The following is a 24,555-nucleotide window of genomic DNA, read 5'->3' as shown; positions in this document are numbered from 1 at the left end:
CTTTAGTTTTCGATAAAACAGGGGTGATCAAGTCTCCTGGGGATCAAGTCTACCCACTTTCCCTATATGGTATAGGTCGTATACACGATACACCTCGTTAAATTGGAATTGCTGACTATATTTCAAATAAAACACCTTTCATGAAAACTTATTTTGAAACTAAAATATCGTATTACAATTTGATGAATATCAATAATCGTCCAAAGTTTTGAAAATTATCTAGTGAAAGCAGTCGAAACTGAATCGAAAAGCCAAAATTGGCCACAGTTTAGAACCGTTCACCAAACAATCTTAAAAAAATTGAGCCTGCTATTTTAACAACTACATATTTTGAACCATGTTCCAAGAAAACGCCTAATACTATCTTTGTGGACTTATGACGGCCTTGCATAGCATCATCATCGTCTCGGAACTAGAATCAGTCAGTAAAGATTTCAAACCATTTCGTGAGCTTCCATTCGATGATGGGCTCAAAAAGACATTGATTGATCCTCCTCACTACCTTAGGTGGTCAAACTATTAGTCATGTAGAGAAAAGGATAGTGGATGAAAGCATCATATGGTCTATTCTCATGTACATAGGTGGCTAAGGTCTCAGTTAAACGTGACTCTATCTCTTGTTTTACCGTCTAGCGCTGATCATGAGTTCATTTCCTATCGGTCATTTACTGTGTTATAAGGTAGTCAACTAATTTTATTTGTCTTTCAGAATACACTTAGTCACGTCTCCTATGTCCTTCAATCTTTCTTTACATTGAGTATGTATTATTTTTTCCTAACCCAAAAAAAATTAAGAGCGAAACAGGTTTGTTTATACGTTGATCCATGCAGTGACAGTAAGAGTAAAATAACAAAGATTACTGAGAAGAAATAACGGATACAATCACCGTATATAATGCAAAATTAGTAAATCTACAGTATCTACTTTCACTACTTACTGTATTGAACTATGAACTACTATTGGTGCAATGGATGATCGTTTGCTTCCCAGTCTTTTGTGTTAGTATTTTGTTAGTTAAGACTGGTACTAGACCCTGCCGGAACCTCCGCAGCATATACTCAAGAAGATGTTGTTAGATCATGCGACACCTTCTCTAAGTATTTGCATGAAGGTATGATATATCAAGTGTTTAATTATTTTCTATATATCGGCAAAAAATACTCGACGCGTTTCTGTTAAATTGAAATGTTACCGGGATTAAAATACGTACTTCAGTACTGCTTATAGTGTAACCTTACTCGGATGCAATTAAATTCATCTCGTTTTCGTCTAACGGTAATGTGGTGAGTACTAATAATACTAGCAATGTGTACTATAAAAGAACAAATTATTTCACAATTTTAACAATATGCAGACACTTGACTTATCAACGTTGACCCCATCATCCGTGGACAGGGAAATTTCTTCCCCATTGTTGTCAATTCCTTTTGTTCTCCGTTTACGGCAAATTCTAAAGCAATTGTAAACTGTATAATGATGAAATAATTTTGGCGACACTGACAGCGTCGTTCTGGCCGGCGATTTGGGTGATTTCCTCTCTCAGAGGAGTGCTACCACGTGCTTTTTTAACGGAAAACCCTTCCCTCAGACCTTAAACTGAGTTCCTCGTGACATCCTTCTTTCAAGAACGTGTAACAAGTTTTGTTTATGTGTTTTTGCCTTTCTCGTACAACAAAGTTGTACCGAAAGGCTATCATTTCATTCCAAAATCGAACTTTTTATAGAAGTCTCGGAGACACATGATGTTATATACCAATCGACTCAGCTCGTCGAGCTGAACAAATGTCTGTCTGTCCGTGTGTATGTGTGTGTATGTGTGTGTGTGCACTAGGGTGGCTCAAATTAGTATGGGAAAAACTTTTTTCAATTTTTTTGATGGGCCGCCCTCTTATTCGGCTCTATTTGATGCCCTGATGCTCTGGACAAAATTTCAGCCAAATCGGTTAACGTTTGGGCGGTGCTAAACTCGTTGGAAGTTTATATGCAAAAATGTATGCAGAAACATCCAAAAACAGTGAATTGCAGTTAGACGGCACAACTTACGATGAAGAACTATGATACTCATTCAGATCTTGAAGAATTTAATACAGAATGTTATGCAGAAAACCGCGAGAAGATTAGAGTTTGCCCGGATAAGTTATTAGCATTTCTTTCAAGTGGGGTTTGAGCAAATTTCGTTTCTTTTACCTTTGAAAAGAAATAAATTCAACCCCACAATACTCCAGTAAAATACTAATATCATTGTCTAATAAACTCTAATCTTCTCGCGGTTTTCAACATAACATTCTGTATTTAATTCTACAAGAACTTAATGAATATCATGCTTCTTGATAGTAAATTATGCCATCCAACAGCCAGGCAATGTTTTTGGATGTGTCTGCATACATTTCTCCATATAAACTTCCAACGAGTTTAGCACTACCCAAACGTTAACCGATTTGGCTGAAATTTTGTCCAGAGCATCAGGGCATCAAATAGAATCGAATAAGAGGGCGGCCCATCAAAAAATTTGGAAAAGTGTTTTTTGAGCCACCCTAGTGTGCACACGAAAACCGAAAAACATTAGCCACTTTTTCATATAGTAATTCTTAACCGATTTCCTCGCAACAAGTTGCATTCGACGGTGGACAAACCCTAGCTGATCACTATTGAATTTGATAACGATCGCCAATTGCGTTTAAAAGTTATTAATAAAATGGAATCGAACTATGTAAGCGCTATATAAGGTTGGTGTCTTGGCTAAATGCGAGAAAGGCAGTGTCACCACTCGGTGAATTAAGTTGGGTTTTTTCAGTACATTTTACGATACACGAGAAAGGCCTCATCGCCGCTAGGTGGATTAATCTGGGTTTTTCGATGAATTTTAATTAAGTCAAATTAGTAATTTATGACGTTTTTCTCTTTTTAAGTAAAATCACAAATTTAAATTATTTGGAATTAATTAAATGTGTTCTCATGTGCTCGTTTTTTGTCGACTCACCGAAGGCGCGCACTCTTTGTCGCAATTTCAAATTTATTTTGCGCAAATTTAAAATAATTGACGACTTTTCAAAAGATTAGTTTCTTTATAAAATTCAGACAAGTACTCGATCATTTCGCTAAGTGAACGGCTGGTGATTAGAAGTAGGCTACGAAGTTTTTCAGTATTTTAAGTTGAGTTCGGATAGTTTGACTAAAAGGTAAAGTGTGATTGGCGTGAATCGTTCTATGTCTATTTTATTTAATCAAATTTCTAAATTAACAGTTAACGTAGCAGACGTCATTAGAACGTGTTTTTTTGAATTCCGCGAACACCGTGTTATTTAGTGAAACGTACAAAAAGGTAAAACGAATTTTAATGTTTAATATAAAGTTTTTGTTAATGAAACGAATTCGCGTTGGACTTTTCCAGCGCACTGCGCTTTTTGGTACGGGCTGGATTTTGTGTATTCGACCAGAGTCGGGTACGGGAATACGTGTGGCGTCTACAGGGCTCGCCATTTCGTCCAATGGATATCGAAAGCTCGAGCGTACGTTAAGGCCCGCCTGTAAAGGTAGTTGAACGGAGGAGTGAAGTCGCTCGACAAAAAGCGAAACTTGGCGGTCGCCAATCAACCGTCGAAGGTAAGATCCCTAAGTCAATTCCCGTGGATCGCTCCCGAGAGAGCGGTCTCCGTACGTCGTCAATAAACGTACGCTGGACCGAACCCGAACCGACGGTTAGTAGTTTTCCTTTTAGTCCTGGCTCGGTGAACCGGAGAAGTACGCGAAGCCGGGTCGTTAGGGAAAGGAAGCTACTAGCTTGAGGGAACGATTATTACGGACCACTCTCGATTCCGAAATTGGAAGCCTTCCGTCTAGCCCCCACTCCCTCCGCATCTTTAGTCTCGGCCATATCGCTCGAGCTCGACCTCCATTGCTGCGCGCCAATCGGCCGCCATCGCCACAACCTGGTCGGAAGACATCGTCGCCATATTCTCGGCGGAGTACTTCCAACGCATCAGCAAAACCTGCGCAGGTATGTAAGCTTGTTGTTTCATGGCCATGATTTAGCTCTATTTTTCATTCCGTACCGATGAAAGTAGTCTAACCCGAATGGTTTAATAAATGTTGTGTAGTAATTCGAAGTTAGCTTGAGCCTTTGATTTTGAATTGCGTTTCACGGGGCTGGGAAAATTCACTCCCATTGCGTTGGCCGTGGCTACAGTTTCTCGAGTTCACTTCGTAGATTGCTTTTCGTTTACAGTACAGCGGGTTGAACGAGTTCAGGTAGGTGGGGAAAAGTAGAGTATTCTAAGCGTAAGTAATTTTGGAGCCAGCGACCGTTCGAGAGTCCCCAGAGGTAAAGGGTCTGTTAAAGTCGGGCAAATAGAGAACATGACCGGTGGTCTCTCTTCGAGAGTGGCGTTTAAGCCACCGTATTTTAAAATCACTTCGAGAACAATTCGCGAACGGTTACAATATACGCGTCAGATACGAAACATGTTTAATCGCAAACTAATGGATTTATTTTCCAGCCGCACAAAACACAAATGAACACCAGCATCCACGTCCGATACGAAACATGTTCAATCACACACTCCACTTTAGGGCCAAATTTCTACCAAATGGCAGTTCCGAACAAATTATCCATTCGGTCAAACGGCTTTTTCTATCAAACGATCCATTGAAAAAAAAACCATTGGAATACAGTCTTTCGTGAACATTTATGAAAATCCCTTGTGAAATCCAATGAATTTAAAACAAATTCAAAATGGAAATTCAAAGCAATTTGAACATTTTGAACAATCTCACGCGGAAGCTCTGAAAAATTTCCCGATAAAATTCCAGAGAACTTCTCGTGATAATTACGAGAGGAGAATCGCAGATCTAACGACGAATTTTCTATGTAAATTTCGGAAAATACTCAATAGAAACTCAACAGGAACTTTCCGTGAATATTCGTGAATACATTTTCCTGTAGAAATTTGGTAGAATTTCCCGTGAAAGCTCTGAGGAATTTGTAATGTAAATTCTGAAAAATTTCCTTGATAATTCAAAAACGTTTGAAATTCCACGGAATTTTTAAAACTTTAAAGTAGTTCCTTGGAAAATCCTAAAATAATTTTTCAAATAAATACTTTGGAAAACCTTTGGGAATTTCCTGATAAAGATCATCAGATTTTTTCCGACGAAATTTAAAAGATTTTTAATATTTTTTAACGTAACGTAGATATAGGGTCCGGCAATAGAAGTGCTACATTAGAATAAACAGATAAATTGTGCAAAACAAACATATTTCATTTCAATTTGACTAGAAAAAATATCACTTTTTGAAAAGTTTGTAGGTCAAGTTCATTTTTTCGTCTTTGAATTTAATCCATCCTTGCAGATAATCGAGAAACGCATCAAACGAGGCTCGCAGGTGCTTTGCTAAAGATACTCCAGACAGATAAATTCATGTGGTTCAGGTTGGGCGAACTCGCTCGCCGCCCTTAGTCATCGCAAATTCGCAACAACCTATAAACACAGTATCCCCTAGAAGTCGTTGTTCTACAAAAATCTTGAATTTATTATAAATCATTGCTAATTCATTACATTCTTATTCCTCTTCTTTCCCTGGACATTTGAGCAATATAATTGCCAATTTGCGATTTATCGTTAAATTCTTAAAAATCAGAAGCTGAACATTTGTCATAAATTCACACGTTGAGATTTCTTCAGCCAAGTTATTCGAACAAAGAAGCATTGATTTTCGATAATATTTGACGCTGACGCAAATGACTTCTAAGTTTGGTTCATTGCACCATATATTTATGTATGCTTTTACCATCAAGTGCATCGTAGTAACAAGTGGCTTTCGAATCCTCAACTGATTATGGGGTTAGTGTCGTGCGGGCTATTTCGTTACACGGATAACTAATCACTTCCAGATTTGCAGTACATACTTAAACCAGGCCTTAATCTTTTGATTTTATATTGGTTGCCATGAAAGCACGATGACACTGATCTGGATGTTACTCCATTCAAATTTGAACTAGGCGAATTTCAGCACCGTAAGCACATACTCGGCACGGTTAGGCTGATTGGATGGATTGGCTGTAACCAACGTCATAACGTGTGGCAATATAATCACCAGGGATAATTGTTAATCGGCAATGTTCCATTGTTGGGCAATTTGACGATGATGGATGCGATGATTATCATAAGCGAATATTCAACGCTCAAAGTGAAATTAGGTCTTAGCAATTCTAGTCCCATACACACTTGGTGTTCACATTATTTGTACCGGGAACCACCAGCTGTGATGGGAATACGTACGCAGTTTTGCAGCTGCACCCATCCGTCAGCAATGGCGACCACAACAATGCATCCAAGTGAATGAATTTGTTTACAATTGAGCTGAGTAGACTTGCAAAACCGATTCAACTCTGCAAACGCGGCGGCCGCTGTCGTACAACGAACAACAAGACGCGTAAACATTTTTAATGACCGATGGCCGTGACTTACTAAACGAGGAGTGTTTTTGTACTTAAGGTTGCAGTATTAATGGGACTTCATGGAATTTGAGGAGTGGAATTACGTGGTATATGTGTTCCCATAAGTATGGACATTGCTTTCATTCACTACAAATCGATTTTTTTTTACAATTTACGTGTTTGGGCTTAAGTTATGATTTGGCAGTAAACGATCAATAGTGAAGATTTAGACTAGAATTTACTTTTTCGATTTCCAATCGATTCAATTCTAAAAAATCAATTAATTTCAAAATTTGAATCGCGTTAATTACAAAAATTTGAATAGAGAACTTAAAGCTGAAAATAAAATACGAATAATTGAATGGAATGGAATTAAAAGAAATATAACGATTTCTGTCTTTTTACATTACACATATAACAAACTGTATACAAATTTTATTATCCATAATTTCTAAATGTATTCTAATATACAACAGCAAAAATAAATTAAAGAAAATGATGCGATAATTAATTTGAACCCGCTATACATCCACACTAAGAAATTAATGTTTGCATATGTTTTGAAAATTTTGAAAAAAAAGAAGCACAGAAAATGGAGTTGGATTGATCAGGTAAACAATATATTGTGGGCTTTGTGTAGATTTAATTTTTGAGGACATGCAGCATATAGGCCAAGCAGCATAAAGACAATATTTCACTATTGCTTAAGCTACTTCGGGCTTCGTGATATGATGTAAATCCCATAGAGGGGTTTTAATTAAAAATCTTATAATATGATGGTAAAATATTTTTTTTTATATTTATCGAACAAAATACAAATTCATAAATTAATCGGCATCATACTGTCTTTAATTCCTAACTATGGAAAAAAATCGATCACTAATTTACAAGGAAAGTCAAGATCAAGTAAGTATGTAATAACATTAAGAAAAATAATGACGTTCGAGAGGGTAAATAAAATCTCTTCATCACATAAAAAGAATGAATGTTTCTCGCTGATGTTCCTTCTCAACACACAGTCTATTCATGCCAAGCACATCCTAGCGTCGCAACATAAAATCGATAAATGGACCAGCTGGAGGCGAATTACGTCACTCCGTGTTATGCTATTATATATGGTAGCTAATTTTTCGTACCTTGTGTGGGTCAGCATCCCGGTCGAATTCCATTCCGCATTCTCAATGTCAGAGGATGTTTTGCCATTGGATATCGACATTTTCGCTGTGTACTCTCTGGCTGGCGCTGACCACGATGATGTTCTGCAGCTCCAAGGATTCCTCCGTACTTATTTAATTGATGAATGATTTGTATCTTTCAACCAAAAAACGAAACTAATTATTTTGTTCTCGTTACCGGTAACTGCGAACTTGCTGCTCGTCTACCCGCCGCACTCACGCTGTTCACACGCTATTCCACAAAACTAAACAAAAATCCCCAGTTTTACACTTTCGTAATATAAACGATGCTGTTAGCTGAGGCTAACACAAACGCGTATACACGCCGAAAAGCTATTTTTAATCGTGGCATTAGACACAACTCTCTCGATGGAACGTTTTTTCTGCATTGAATCCAAACCGCAGCACTACCACCACATAATCGTCAACGGGTACTGCTGCTCTGCCTGATAGGCCGCCGATTGCGATCGCCCCAATTGACCCGTGATGACACACCGTCGAGTCCTCCAGCAGTGTTACTTACATACGGCAACCTAGTTCACCGATATTGGCTGCGAATGACCGCAAAACAAGAAAAAAAACGCTGTTGGAAAGTAAACCAGGTCGCAGTCGCATCACACAGTGCACCAAGGAACTAATTTGTTTTCAGCATTGAGCGGATTCATTCACAAAATTCACGATGCGCGCGCGACACTACCCTTACTCTTGGCCATTCGTGTGTAGCCTCTTCGGGTGGTCGCTATTTGATTGCACTGTGTCACAAATGTGAAAATGAAAGAACAATTTCGTCTAGACAATATGAATTAAAAATTGAAATGACAAATGTAAAAATTAACTTTTTTTCGATCTGCAAATGTTTTTGTAAGTTATTCAAATCAACTACTACAAAGGATGTAAAAACTTGTTAAAAAAGCTAATTGACCTATTTCGTGCCTATTCGCAACTTCTAAAGGGCATCAATTTCGAGATAGGTCACATGTGTTTATGATTCTATTACATCAAACCTTATTACACTCAATACGTAGTTGGTATTCATTGCATTCGCGCATCGAATTATTATCCATACATGCATAAACCTTGCAAAGGACACAACTCAAAAACTATGTAGGTATGTCGTCTATCAGATGATTGTGTTCTTTCTGTTTTCACCTTTGTCACTTATGCAGAGGACCTTGGCTCCATTTCACTCTGCGTATTGTTTGCTTACGGTGCTGCGCACTTCTCAACCGTATTAAATTATCCGCACCTTCTGTACCGTATCATGTAGGTATTTCGTGTTTTATTATTCTTGCTGACGACGATCAGATGCAACGGGCTGCCAATTGGAATCTGAAAAGAAGCAAATAATAGACAAGGCAAAACGTTAGTTGAAGCTACAATGAGCGTTTTTACTGAGTTCGCTTGCAAATGTATAACGTAAGTCCTTCTATTTCGAATGTGTTTATAGAGTAATTTCGTACTGTAGGCTATAATGACTTTTGCACATTTGATCCTAAATATATGTTATGATTTATATCTTTTCCAAAAGTCTAACATAGAAAAGCGAAGTGAATGATAAACTCCTGATTAAATAGCACTGTCAGTGTTTGCGTTTCCGATAAAAAAAAATGTAGGCATTAAAATTACAATTTTTTGGGAAACAGTTGCTAATACACTAAGTATCACTTCAAAAAACGAACTTTTGATATGAGCCCCGGAGATCTATTATAAAATACCATTCGATAATAAGGACTATGATTGGAAACTCGGTACCTGCAATGTCAGGACCCTAAACAATCCAGCGAGCCAGTAGGATACGATGCAAATTCTTCAATCACAGCCTGATCAACATCTACGAACCGACTTGAAACACGTATGATTGAATAGGGATGGGTACAAGGAAACAAGAGCAGCTGAAAACCCAATCCACCGCAAGAAGAACAGTGATTACTGAGGAGCAGAACGATATGCGGAGGTTTTATGAGACTGCAAATGGAGTGCGGAGAAAGACAGTGCCATCTCCCGTCATATGCAACGACCAAGAAATGAGTTTACTGACAGATACAATTGAAGTGGCCAGGTAGACGGAACACTTCGAGACTTTGTTGAACGGTGGTTGTGATGGTGCATCAGTGAACAGAACGAACATTAGCGATGACGGGCAAGCTGTTGAACCGCCTACATTAGATGAGGTTAGAAAATCCATTAAAGAGCTAAACACAATAAGACTGCGGGGAAGGACCAGCTCCCGGCTGAGTTTTATGAAATACTATATTATATTATGTCGAAAATATGGGATGACGCCGAAATGCCTGCTAGCTAGTTGCACGCTCCCATTTGCCCCCTCTTTAAAAAAAATGACACAGACTGAAGTGCGACATTTACCGTACAAAATCATGCCCCGTATTTTGTTCAACGGATTGAGACCGCTTGAAACCCCTTCCTTCCCATGGTAGCTGTAGAGCAGTAGAACTCCATCAAATTTTGCACCTTCCAACATTCATAGAATTCTCGCTTAACTTTTCAAAAGGACCTAAGTAACATTTTTTTCGTGAATTAATTTGAATAGCGCAATCAACAGAACAACATGAAAGCTTTTGATTGCAGTACTCAAATTAATTCATGAAAAAATGTTACTTAGGACTTTTTGAAAAGTTAAGCGAGAATTCTTTCAACAACAAAAAACAGTATTTTGTACAACTTTATGGTTTCATTAGACTACAAATCAACCGTTTGTTTGAGAAACTGCATATGTAAAATTTTTGGCCAAAATGAGATTTTTATATGTTCTGAATCCTCGTCCAAAAATACGTATTCTGGCAAAAAATACGGAAAAAAAAATTTTGTTCAGGAATGTATGAAATTTTTTTCGTTTGTTTGAGAAACGACATAAGTTCACGCACTTTGAAGAGCAATTGTGGAGTACTGTTTATAGTTTTTGCACTGGAAGTGCCCCAGGGTGTTGAGTATTCCCAAAAATTATTGATCTGCATCGAAGAAATCGAAAGATTCTATGCCAATTTGTTTAAAAACAGTTTTTTGTTGTTTTCCCGAAATTGTGTAAAATGGATTTATGCTGTTTCTCAAACAAATGATTCAAATATAATCAATTTTGTGTAAAAATAGTAAAACTATTGAAAACAATCAAGTAACTACTATTGATTTACAACCATTTTTTTTTTTCGTTTTCCACTAATTTTAGCTATGCCAAATAACTTTTGTTCTAGCATTTTTTTCATAGGTGATTCCTCCCTATTGAAATCTTTGAAAAAAGTCGTAGAAAAGAGGGTTAAGGAGACAAATCCTTAAATAATTCCGGGAGTACAACTTGTAGACTCATCTGTTTATTGATTTCAAAGCAGCGATTCAGTTAAACGAAATCAATTATGGCAATTTATGCTAGGACGTGGTTTTTCGGTGAATACGGCTGATTCCTATACCATTTGTAACATTTGGATTGAAGGTCATGAAATCATGACCAATTTTGCTGTAACGTAGCCCTGGCGTTACGTTCACGTAAATTGATTTCAAATTGTGGTAAACTGAGTCATGATATCATGAAGCATGGGCTCCAAAACCATGGACTGTAGTCATGAAAACAGAATCATAATTCGTGAATCTAGTATCTTTCAATATGATTTCGATTAATTTGATATAGGATGGCAAGTTTGGTTTGTTTGTTTTAGACAAAAAGACAAGTCAATATCTGAATCAACTATGTATTATACAAAATAAAAATCTATACTTATAGATAAGAAATTCTTATCTATTATTACCGGTGACTGCCAAAATCGATACCAGTATTGTGGTATACTCTTACTATGGACTCTGCCATAATACCAGCTCAAAGAGCTTCTGTTCGGCAAGACATTTGTCAAAACCCATGCAAGCTCGCACGGTGTGCCACAAATAAATCTCGTTAAATCAGAATAATTTAATATGAATATCACTCTATAGCGGCACTAACTCACCAAATTCGAACTAACCTTGCTGAATGAACACAAATATAATACATTCCGACGAGACTTCAGCAACATTTTGCAGATGTTCTTGAAACACTTCATCGGCAACTTTTTTTTAAACAGCTACACATTTTCAGTACACCTTCCTTTACAAAGTCAGAACTCATGAAGCCGAATTCAACGGCCGATTTTTCTCGCAAATTGTGCATTACACGTAAAAAATCAATTATTTTATTTATTGAATTCCTTTTGTGTTATCAATTGATCATTAAATATGTTTTTCATTTTACGTGAAATGATTTTCATAATAAAACTGAATCATTCTCATTTTGAGTGTGTATATCGATTATTATCGTTTTGAATATTATAAGTTTCGATTAATGGCAAAAATGTATTAAGCGATACTCAAACTTTTGATATGGTCGTGGCACAGACAAACAGACATAACACATTGAACATTCACTCATCAAATTCATCGTCGTTCAAACACTAACGACATCTGTTGATTTCAGTTAGTTGGGCAAATCACGAACCAGATGGCGGTATTGAGCAAACGTCAAACTCGAGCAAATCCGATGCGCGCGCCACAAGTGATCGATTGGCCAACTAACGATTATTTCAATTGACCAGTAAATCAGTGAACGATGGAAATTTGACGAGTGTTATGTCTGTTTGTCTGTGGTCGTGGCATGGAAGAGTTGCCTTTCTGTTATTTTTCCTGCCGCCAAACTGCTGTTGAAAAACCCAGATTAATCCACCTACAGTGAGATTTTGACCCTTCCTTTGTTATAAGGAATTTTTTTCCAGACTCCAATATTTAAAACGAGATAAAACTACTCAGCTTCCCACGGCGATTTTCCGTGAAAGTGACAAAATAATTGCCTACCCAAAGGCGGATGTCATGGGCAGTCTTGCAAAATGTCGTGACCATCACCAGATGATCAGATATGAAAACAAAACCACCACGCTTTTAAACGATGTTCTTTACTGACAATCACTGCAAGCGCATCGTGACATGTAGAAGCTGACACGTGAGTACCTTCGGTAAGCGTGACACCCAGATTGACAACCACAAGCTGAGAGCCATAAAGAGCATCAGGTCGGTCAGCTGTCAAAAGTGCAGGTGAGCACCGTTATTGATTGATTTTGTTGTCGTTTTTAATTGATAAATTGGATAAATCAATAGTTAAATTAAGGGTTCATTCACAAATTACATAACGCTAAAATGGACCTGGGGCTGAAAGCCCCACCCACCCTCTCGTAACGTATTTTGTATGGGAGGGTTATGAAATTTGTATGGGCCGTATTTGTGAATGGCTCTAACTAAGTTTTACCAAATTTGATCCAGACTATCTTTTGAAAAAGGCCAAATTTTTTTATTGATTTTTTCAAATGGATACAATCAAAAAACGACGCATCCAACAAAAAATGTTATATGGCTGACTATCGCAAAATCAGTCAAAGTTTCTAATAAAGATATCGGAAACAATTCAAATTGAGCCCTACACTGAAAAAATCAGTTTCAACAGTTTCAAAAATTAAAACTCGATTTGCGAAAAACGCTTTTTTGATTTGTATGAAATTGTGTCTCAAGATAGGTGATTATGTTCCTACCAACCGTCCATACATCGCAAGCTGGGCACTTTGAAGGAAAAAAGTTTTTCTAACAAAACTTTTTCTTGTTTTCTGAACCATTAACATCCACCACATAAGAGCGATCATTCAGTTTCTCACTTACGATTGCTGGAGTCCAGAATTTGTTGTTTTCGGGATGAGCTTGAACATAAACTGGTGAACCAGTTTGCAGTGTGGGTAAATCGCGAGATTTCCTATCATAATAATATTTTACCTTCCTTTTGTTTTCTAGGATCGATTCTGGAACATTGTCTACTATGTGCGGACTGTATTTGTCAAACGATGCAGGCGCACCACACCTTGTGCTACGCGAAAAAATTCTGCTTACTGGGCTGCTTCCAATTTTATTCGGAATATTCCTCCAGTGGAGCAAAACATACCATATGTCCTGCCCGGTTTCCTCTGCTTTTTGTAGCAATCGTTTCGCGATTTTTACCGCTGCTTCAGCTTTACCATTACCTTGCTGGTGATGAGGAGAAGACGTCGAGTGCTTGAAGTCCCATTTCATAGACAAATCCTTCATCTCTTCGTTAACAAAATTTGTCCCGTTGTCTGTGTTGACGATCTGAGGGATTCCATGGCGGGAGAAATTCCTTTTGCAGCTTTCAACGAGGCTTTTGGCTGTCATGTATTTCAGTAGATCAAGTTCAATGTAATCTGAATAATGATCTACGGTTGCTAGAAATTGATGCTTCTTGCCGCGATAGGTTGCAAAGAATACATCCATCGATACAGTTTGCCACGGATATATTGGAATTGCGTGATTCTTCATCGGAGGTTTCTGCTGACTCGGATAAAAATTTGGCGCAAATAGTGCATTCCTTCACAACATCCGTAATTTGCGCGCTCATTCCTGGCCAAAACATGTTTTCCCGGGCGAGTTTCAGAGTCGATTCAATACCGTTGTGACTTACGTGGACTTTCTCAATCATGGAACGATGTAGTGCATTAGGGATTAAAATACGATCACCTCTGAAAGCTAATCCGTCTTGGGTAGATAATTCGCTTCGATACTTGTAGAAAATTTTGGCGGCTGCCGGAACTCGCTCGATGGTGTTAGGCCAACCGTTTCGGATATAATCGATTACAACTTGCAAAGCTGCATCCTGCTCCGTAGCCTTAATGATGCTATCCAAGTAACTGTCGGAAACACTCAGAAAGCTGCTCATATTATAATCCTCTAGTTGTCTGAAGATTTTCTAGATATTCTGTTTTCGATATTCGTTGTGTTCGGTTGAGTCATCATAAGGTGCACGCGAAATAGCGTCCGCCACAACATTCTCCTTACCGGTTACATATTTCAGAGTGAGTTGATAGCGTTGCAAATTCAACAGCATATGTTACAACCTTTTCGGGGCTGTGATCAATGGCTTGTTGAATATGTTGATTAGTGGCTTGTGATCGGTTCTTACAGTTGTACAGGGGTTCCCAACGATCAGTTGATCAATACGAACGCATGCAAACAGAATAGAGAGCAACTCTTTCTCTATTTGAGCGTTTTTTTTTCGTTTCGGTCAGTGTTCTGGACGCATAGCCAACGATTCCATCTTTTTGAAATATAGCCACTCCTAGCCTGAAGCATCTCGCGTCACACTCGATAATCAGTGGTTCATTTACGTCGTAGTACCGTAATGTTGCGATGTTGGATTCGAGCGATTTCACTCTAGAAAATTCCACATCTTCTTGGTGTGTCCATTGCCACGGCTCCTTCTCCGAAATAAGTCGCCGTAGGTTGAAAAAGCTGCGGCACTAAGGTTAGGAATGAATCTGCTGAGGTACGTGACCATCCCAATGAATCGATGTAATTCTTTCCTGTTGACTGGGACCGGATAGTGTTCAATAGACGAAACCTTTGTATAATCGGGTTGCAATCCTTCAGCAGTGAGAACATGCCCATAAAATTTCACGGACGTCTCACAGAGTTTAAGTTTTGATTTATTGAGTTTCACGTGGTTTTGCTTCAGTCTGACCAGCAGATGCCTCAAATTAAAATTATGATCACGAAGTGCTTCTTCTATTGTTGAACCTCTGCCAAAAATCAGAACGTCGTCCGCTAAACATTCGATACCTTCGAGACCCTGAATAATCTCCTGCAGCTTTGACTGGAATATTTCAGGGGCTGATGAGATACCGAAAGGAAGTCTCAGCCAGCGGTAACGACCAAAGGGTGTCCAAAACGATGTTAGCTTGCTACTTGACTCATCTAGCACTACGTGCCAAAAACCTTTTCGTGCATCTACGGTTGAAAAGACTTTCGCTTGACCTAGCTCCGGTAAAATTTCATCCAAAGTAACAAATTGAAGGTTGGGTCTTTTCAAAGCTTTGTTCAATGGTATAGGGTCGAGGCATATGCGGATGGATTCAGATTCCGAAGATCCACCCTTGACAATAAGAATATTACTCACCCATTCAGTATGCCGATACTCTCTCGTAATGATGCCGTCCTTTAGAAACTGGTCTAACTCTGCCTTCAACTTTAGTCGCAGCGCGATCGGGATTCGTCGGGGTTGCTGTATCACTGGAGGAACACTGCTGTCGATCTCCAAGCTCACTTCTCCATCCATTTTACCATATCCACTGAAAACTTCGCTGAACTGTTCGATAATTTTCTCTGCTTCGATGCGATATATCTTCATGACATTTTGATCACTTTCTTCCGGCTTTGCTTCGATAGGTATCATGCTGACAGTGTTACAAAACTTAATCAAACCGAACGTCGTGCAGACTTTCAGCGACAAGAGTGGCCTGTGGCTGACGTCAACGACTTGTAGTACAAGAAGATACCGTTTCGTTTGGCACCTGCAAGGCAGCTTGACTTGACCCAAGACATTGATTATGCCGCCTCCGAATGCTTGAAGTTTGTATGGGGAAGGCTGCAACTCTGGATCTGGTTCTCCGGTCAATTTACATAACCAATCGTAACCTATCAAGCTGGTGTTGGCACCTGTATCTAACTCGCACTTCACATTTCTCCATTTGTTGCCAACCTTTAGGAACACTTCCGCTAAAACATGTCCTCCTTCTTCGAGTTGTCAAAAATCTTGCCAATCTGCCTTTCGATTTCTGAATCCTCCGACCGCTCACTACACTCGTTATCCGAATCGCTGTCATCCGAGGTGTCTTCGTTGATTTTCTTGACTCTGCGTACACGATTGTGTTTCGACGTGCTTGACGTATTCTTCCGACAAACTTTTTCGAAGTGATTCTTTCCGGAACACATTTTGCATTTTTTTTCCGTATGCTGGACAGGAGCCTTTTGTAAACGTATGCCAGTCGCCACAAAACTTGCATAGACGAGATTTTGACGATGAGGCTTTTACCTTGTTTACCTCCGGCATTTTGTCCGTCGAAAGTGTTAGAACGTGCTTTGCTGTGATCTCCTCTACACGGCACATATCGATAGCCTTTGCTGTAGTAAGTCCGGTTACAGTGAGCATTTTAGATCTCAGATGTGGCCACTTATTGGATGTGGCTAGCTTGTAGGTGATCATTTCAGCTTCAATAATTCCAAATCTGGCCGGTTTGGCTAAAGTCTTCAAGCGAGTCGTGTAATCGTCAATGCTTTCCGCTGCTGCCTGGCTGGCTGTGAAGAAATCCATCCTATCTACAATGATATTCCTAGTACGTGTCACTTTAAGCTTTATTGCCGCCAGAACGGTATCCGGCGATATTCTGTCTGCTGCTGTCAGGTCAAAGTTGCTGAACTTTTTTAGAGCTTCCGTTCCGACAACTGACAACAGAAAGCTTACTTTTTTTGCATTTTCCGTGGCTGGCCAGTCGTCCATGCCAACCGCGGTGGCATAGTTCTTCCAATTGTCTTCAAAAAAGAAAAATTTTCGTCCATGTCTCCTTCGAGAGACAATGGAGGTGGAAGCGGCACATTTTGAGGTATTGGTTATTGGTGCTACCCCTTGGGGCCCATTCTGCTGCTGTAGCAGCCTTTCAAAAAGTTGAGTTTGATGTTCCAGCAATCTAGTTAGCTGCTCCATTTCGATTCGATACGTAACCGAAGTTTAAATCGCTTCTTTACGTTACTTTAAACGCGATCTCGAGTTTTCTAATGCCCGACGATTCCAAACGTTTTTTAGAACTTTATACCGCGAAAACTTCTGACACCATGTTACGGATATGGTTCAGAGTGAAAAGGCTTGTACGTCTGTTCTTTACTAATAGCTTTAGTCAACTGATGAAAATTAGAGAGGGAGTCAAGGTGGTTACATGTGAGGGATGATACACTCTAATAAAAGATTATACAATACAACAGTTAGTAACTATTGTAACGCTGGTTGCATATATTGTACTCGTAATTTCCAGAGACCTCGATATTAATTAATCCAGAACCAACTAAATCAGTCATTGATCTGAGCGAAACTCAATAGCGTTCAATAATAACATATATTTCGCCTTATTGATGCTTAATTTGGTAAAACTAAACTTGTTCAATACCTTAAAAATGAGCTAGATTTTTATGGTAGTAAATTTTAGAATTTGCACACATACATGCATACAAGTGATCTATTAGTGTCTCAAAATATGCTCACATTTGCTATCTACCTTCCACTGCAGAAATTTTTGAAATTCCTTTCAATTTTTACGTTTTTGCTTTTCTGAGAAGATTTTTTTGTACATGCTTCTATATGTTCCTCAATTAAAATAATTTGTTTCTTTGAAACAAATAAGAAAAATAGGCATTATTCCATGTCATATCATTTGTTATAATTATATTTTCAATGTCAAAGTGAATTTGCTTAAAATACCATACATTTTATTTAATAATTCACGAGATTTCTTGATAGATTAATACGTAGCACACCTGCGTAACGCATACAAAGTGAAATTATAGACACTTCCGAAGGAAGGGTCAAAAATGTTTAAGTTTAGTTTTATTATACAGTCAAACCTCCATGAGTCGATGTTCTATGACTCGATATCGACTCATGGAAACAAATTATGCTATATTAAAAACTATTTTCTGGGTTACTGTGATGGTCCCTTCAAACAGCTTCCCAAGGATATTCTATTCCACATCTCGATATTTCCATGAGTCGACGGTCCCTTCAACATCGACTCATGGAGGTTTAACTGTATATTATTCACATAAAAACGAGCTTAAAAAGTTTCTTGGGTGAAATGGTACCTAATATGTTATTTATGTGCATCATTATATGTATTCAACACAAATTTGTTACAATGTTATGGAAAAATCAATTGTTTTTCAGTTCTACAAAGCCAATCACCTGATATTTTGCCACACGCTTAAAGTGAATTACATATTACATGAATATTTTTTTCACACAAGACGACAATGATACGAGATAATATTACATTCGCTGTGTTTAACCCTTTAGTTTTGACTCTCTGGTTTGGTCATATCGAAACAAATGGAGAATCCTCTGAAATAGTATAAAAAGTGTTACGTTAGTTTTCAATTTACATGAAAAAATATAATTGAGATTAGGTCCGTTTTCCGACCGCTCTCTCACTGTGTGAAAAAAATCAATCGTTAACCATAAATTACACTAATATGAGTAACAATTAAGGTTCCCCCAAACACACGCGATGCGACAATCGCAGCGCGATTCTATCGTTTGGCGACTGCGATGCTGACGCCGTTGGTATGGAAGCGTAAATAGAACATTGCCTGCAGCGACCAAACGATAGAATCGCGGCGACTAGTTGTCGCTGTCGCGGTGATGAAATCGCTTAGGTCTGGGGGAGCCTTTATTACTCATAATCTGAGACAAAACTTGCAAAGACGCTGCCTTTTTTCCTCTGGTTTTGACACTTATTCTTCTTTTCATCACAGTTTACCATCGAGTTTCAACTGTTTCCTTGTCTGTTTCACCTGCGCCCCGGGTGGACTCTTCTGACCACAATAAAAGTGTATCCAATTCGCGAATTAGTGAATTCATTTCACTGGTCGACAGTAAATTTGTATTCGCGATGCTCATGTGTTGCATTTGTAGTTCTCGACCTCTAAAGTCGACTGGTTTCTGGCGTTTGTTGTTTGATTGGGAAAATCCCGCACTGAAAACCAAAACTACCCAAAAGTGGGTTGTTTGCACTCAAAACCGTGGTTTGGGCCAATAACCCAAATTTGAGTAAAATGATTTTTCTGGCGCTAGGTAGTTTGCCTTTAATCCCATGTAAACAATTTACCCAAAGCTGAGTTTAATTTATCCAAAGCGGACCTTAATCAGCCCAAAATAGAGAATATTGAATTTACTCAAATTTGGGTTATTGGGCTGAGCAACCTCGGTGAGGTGTTTGCATCTTGCTCTAGTTTTGATAGCAATCATGGGAAAGAAAGGAAAACTAGCCAAATTGGGGTAAATGTTTTCTGCTATATTCGCATAAGTGCGTATATTGAACTCAAAGTTTGGGTTGATTTATCTGTCCGTGCGAGATTATTTGGTCACAAAGTATGAAGGGGATCATCGCTTTAACGGCGTTGAAGTCACTTGCATGATTGCATGATTGCATGCTCAGATAGGAGAAATTCTCTGTAAAATCATGAGTTTCGCCTTTCTCGTATACTAAGTATACTGCCGTGAATTACATATCTGTCCCATCTTTGCTGGGTTTCCTATTCATATGGGACAAATGTGCGATTCACGGCGGTATGGCTATATGATCGCTCCAAAAACAAACTTTTTATAGAAGGCCCGGATACCCATAGTGTTATATACCGATCGACTTAGCTCGACGAATAGAGGTGATGTCTGTGTGTATGTGTGTTATTATGCAATAAATTCGGCTTCTAAAGAAAGTTATGAACAAATTAGTCAAATGACATGCAGATGACATTTTACAAGCCTGTGTGTGTATGTCTGTGCGCACCCACCAAAAAAAATGTCACTCATTTTTCAGGCAATTATCCTAACCGATATGTCCGCAACAAATTGCATCCGACGCAGAATACTCTACCATTGTTTCTTATTGAAAATAGGCCATATCGGACTATGGGCCCGGAAGTTATAACCAAAATGTCATTTTTTATAGAAAAAAAATCTTTAAAAATGTCTATCATTTCTCAGTCACTTATCCTTAGCCGATTTGCTTGCTACAAATTGCATTCGAAGCAGAATACTCTCCCATTATTTCCTATTAAAAATTGACCAGATCGGACTATGGGCTCAAGAGTAATGATATCGCTTAAATTTTGCATATACATTACATTCTTTGTGATCAAAAAACATAATTTGCATAATTGGTTTGCCATTTTGACTCTAGCCTAACTTTTGATAAGGGCCTAAGCAAGAACACCTTGAACACTAAAAAAAATAACTTTTAAACGGCTTGTTCGATCGTTTTGGTGTCTTCGGCAATGTTTTAGCACAGACAAACAGACATAACACATTGGACGTTCACTCATCAAATTCATCGTCGTTCAAACACTAACGACATCTGTTGATTTCAGTTAGTTGGACAAATCACGAACCAGATGGCGGTAATGAGCAAACGTCAAACTAGAGCAAATTCGAAGCGCGCGCCACGATTGATCGATTGGCCAATTAATGATTATTTGAATTGACCAGTAAATCAGTGAACGATGGAAATTTGATGAGTTTGACGAGTGTTATGTCTGTTTGTCTATGGTTTTAAGTAATCATTGGGGCTATGCGAGAAAAATATACACTGTGAAAAAAAAATGTTCAATCATTGGAAATAAAACTTTAAAATCGATTTGAACAAAAACGAATTTTTCAATATTTTTTTATATTTTATATGTTTTAACTACGAGACGAGCCAGCCTCGGGCTGAAAGTCTCGATAATAAAGCTTACTTGCGCCAGCTTGATTGCGGGTCAGTCTTTTTGTCTGCGGATTTTTGGGATTTGCGTTTGTTTACGCCATTTTTTAAAATGCTGCTTGTCGTTGTCCGGTGAACGAAGCTAACGTATAAGAACACAGCAGTTCTGTGTAATAGTGTATGTCATTCTTGAGTTGCAGTTGCGTTGTAGAGGTGAAAATATTGTGCACTCTACTTTGTGCACCAGAATAGAGTGAGACGCTGAGAGTTAATAGAGGCGCGCGACTCTCAATCGTTTGAGCAGAGATGCCAGATTTGAAGACATGTCTTCAATTTGAAGACATTTGAATCTCTGTGAAGACATTTATTTCGTGAAGACATTTTGAAGTCTTTTCAAAATATTTGAAGACTTATCTACTTATTTGAAGATACTTAAAGACAATCAATAAGCTAGCGAGAGAAAATATAATTTTATTTCTTAGTTATAAATTCTGCGACTTCTATATGGTCGGGGTTCAGCCAAATCACACCAAGCGCCAATGAAAAAAATCCTATTTTTTGCCAAGGTTTTCAATTAATAGATTCACTTGGTCAAAAATCGCATTGGACATCGTTCAACGCCATATCTGAGGATCCCTTACAACAAATGTACGCATGACTTAATACTAAGGACACACCTGTGGTACTTGTACCATGGTACAAGAAAACAAGAAAATTATTCCAAGACTATATTTGAAGACAATTATCGGTATGGTACTCATTTCAAGATTCTTGTACCATGGTACTCATACCACCAGTGTGTCATTAGTATAACATGAAATACTTTCCGTTTGTCTTTTGCGAACAAAATATCACAAGTTAGTCAAAAAACAACTTGGAGCGGTTTGTTATAATAGTAATAATAAAGTTATAATAGTCTTTGTCTGGGGCTTAGAATCTCAAACATAAAAATACATTCACACTAGCTGGCTGATAAATGCAACGCATTTTAGACTTCATACGCACTTAACTTGGAGTTAGGCGCTGGTTAAAAAATTCCCGATGGCGTGTATGTAAAAAGGTATTTCGATCATTACATTGGAACACGATGGCCGATATAATTTACGGCAAAAATATATTGAACTATTCTATGACTTGATTTAATATATTCAATCGTTGAGCTAGAACCTGATTTTTTTTCTAAATTCCTTACGAATTCATTTGATCTTTTCGGTATGTCCATGTGACTTTCCTCTAAATATTCAACGGGAAACTCTTTGAATTTTCTGTGAATTTTTAAAAGAATTTCCGGTGAAAATTATGAGGAATTTCTTGTTTACATATACACTGGATTCTGTTTTTACACGATTTTCATTTTTTCAAATTTGCACTCATTCTGAATGTTTAACGCATATTAATTATCATGTGATTATTCTTTGATTTATTCAGGATTTTTTGAAACATGTTGCGAAGATTTTGATGGTGAATTGAAGTCACACGATCAAAATACGAGCAAAAAATCGTGTAACAACAGAATCCTGTGTATTCAAAAAGAATTGAAATTGGAAATTCAGTACAAAATTTATATTTAATAATTTCCGTAAAAAACATAAAGGCAATCCTCCAAAATATAAACGGAAAATTCATCTTGATTTCTACAATTCCTACAATTCCCACAATTCCCACAATTTAATTTCCACAAGAAAATTGTCTCAATTATTTTCATAAAAAATTCTTACGAATTTCAAATAAAGAATTGAAAATATGCTGGTGTTAAACGAATATTTCTCATAATTTTCAAGGTAAATTTCTACAGGAAAATCTACCTAAAAGAAATTCAGAGGAAACTTGCTACACACTTTTGTTAAATTTTTCCTTGAATTCCTATGATTATTCTTCTATCTTTGGACATTCTTCCAGTAATTACTCTGCGAATTCCTCGCTGAATTTCTTCAAAAAATCGTCCTGGTATTCTTTCTGTAATCCCACCAGGAAATTGTCCGGAAAATTAAGGGATTTTTCCGAAAAATCCTCCAGGAATTCATTTGGAAGATCCTCCACAAGTTGCTCCAGAACTCCTTCGGTAGTTCCTTCATGAATTCCTCCAGTAGTTCTTCCAGGAATTTTTCCGAAAGTTTTCCCGGGATTGCGGCGGAAGCTCCGGAAGTTCTTCCTCTGGAAGATTCTTTAAGAAAGTTGCCGAATGACCGAAAGTTGCCTCCGGAAGTATACTATGAAATTTATCTGATACACCCGATTCTTTTTTTACACGGGGGATGCGTGCCGTGTGAAAAAAATCCGTGTAAAAATAATCCGTGTTATTTCTAGAAACCGTGTAAAAAAAATCCGTGCTATTTCGAGAAACCGTGCAAAAAAATCCGTGTTATTTCGAGAAACCGTGTAAAAAAAGCCGTGCAAAAAATATCCGTGTAAAAAATGTCATTGGCTCTTTGTTAATATGGGGGATGCGTTCCGTGTAAAAATAAATCCGTGTAAAAATAATCCGTGTTATTTCGAGAAACCGTGTAAAAAAAATCCGTGCTATTTCGAGAAATCGTGCAAAAAAAATCCGTGTTATTTCGAGAATCCGTATAAAAAAGCCGTGTAAAAAAAATCCGTGCGAAAATAATCCGTGTAAAAAAAGAATCGGGTGTATTTCCTCCAGGATTGCTTTCGGAAATTTCTGCAGCAATACATCAGGAAGCTCCTCCAAGAATTCATCCAGAACTACCTCCAAGAATTTCTCCAGAAGTTTCTTCAGGAATTCCACCGGAAATTGCTTCAGTAATTCCTCAGGAATATCCTTAAAAAATTCATCAGGAAAATCCTTCAGGTATTCCTTCAGAAAAAAACATCCGGAATTCATCCTGAAGTTTCTACAGGAATTCCTTCTTAAGTTCGTCCAAGAATTCCTCCGGAAGTTCCTTCTGAACTTTTTTCGGAAGTTTCTTCAGTAAATCCTTTGGATGTTCCAACAGGAATTTCTCGGGAAATTTCTTCAGGAGACTTCCAGAAGTAATTAGAAGCTCCATCCAAAAGAAGTTATAAGAAGCTCCATCAGGAATTTATCCGGAAGTTGATCTAGAAATTTTACCGGAAGTTCCTTCAGAAAATTCTCTGGATGTTTCTTCAAGTATTTCACAGTAAATTAAAAATCCGACTCAGTATAAAATCCAGGGGAAACTCGTTATAAAAAAAAGTTAAATTTTTTTAAGAATATTTCTTTAATTCTAACAATTTGTATGTTAAAAAAATAAACATTATTCCATATCAGTAAAACAAGGAGATTGTTGAATTTACAAACCTATTGGATTTTGACATTTTTTGCTAATAATCGTAATTTTATTATTGTAGACATTTGAAGACAATTTTGAACGACTGTGAAGACATATGAAAATATCTTCTGGCATCCCTGCGTTTGAGAGTGAAATGTTTCTGTGGGTGGCGGGTATATTGAACTGCTGTCGACATGCAAATCATTAATTGATTCAGTTTTTTGGTTATTTCTGGCTGTCATGGTGATAAAACCTGAGGATTCTATAATATGATATGATATATGATTCTCTTTCTTAAAAAAATCACGTTAATAAACCGTCTAAGACGAATTAAGTACTGTCCATTTAATTCCACCAGTT

The 24,555-nt window shown here is 37.8% G+C and overlaps 1 protein-coding gene across 13 annotated transcripts in view; it reads right to left on the bottom strand.

Annotated features, from left to right (window-relative positions):
* Nucleotides 1-24,555, bottom strand: part of LOC134204904 (uncharacterized) — a 132,077-nt gene that overhangs the window by 89,911 nt on the left and 17,611 nt on the right. For 2 of the 13 annotated variants that reach the window (XM_062679700.1, XM_062679706.1), the window contains exons 2-3: nt 8,860-8,942; nt 7,575-8,164 (exon numbers count right to left, since the gene is read on the bottom strand). In XM_062679700.1, coding sequence (XP_062535684.1) covers nt 7,575-7,654 — 80 coding nt within the window. In that variant the 5' untranslated portion in view covers nt 7,655-8,164; nt 8,860-8,942. Of the gene's footprint in view, nt 1-7,574; nt 8,197-8,762; nt 8,943-24,555 lie in introns of all 13 variants that reach the window. The other 11 variants (XM_062679703.1, XM_062679711.1, XM_062679699.1 and 8 more) reach the window with 10 other exon arrangements.

Source organism: Armigeres subalbatus, unplaced genomic scaffold, assembly GCF_024139115.2.
Source record: "Armigeres subalbatus isolate Guangzhou_Male unplaced genomic scaffold, GZ_Asu_2 Contig948, whole genome shotgun sequence".
Lineage (NCBI taxonomy): Eukaryota > Metazoa > Arthropoda > Insecta > Diptera > Culicidae > Armigeres > Armigeres subalbatus.
This window is presented reverse-complemented; position numbering and strand designations above follow the sequence as displayed.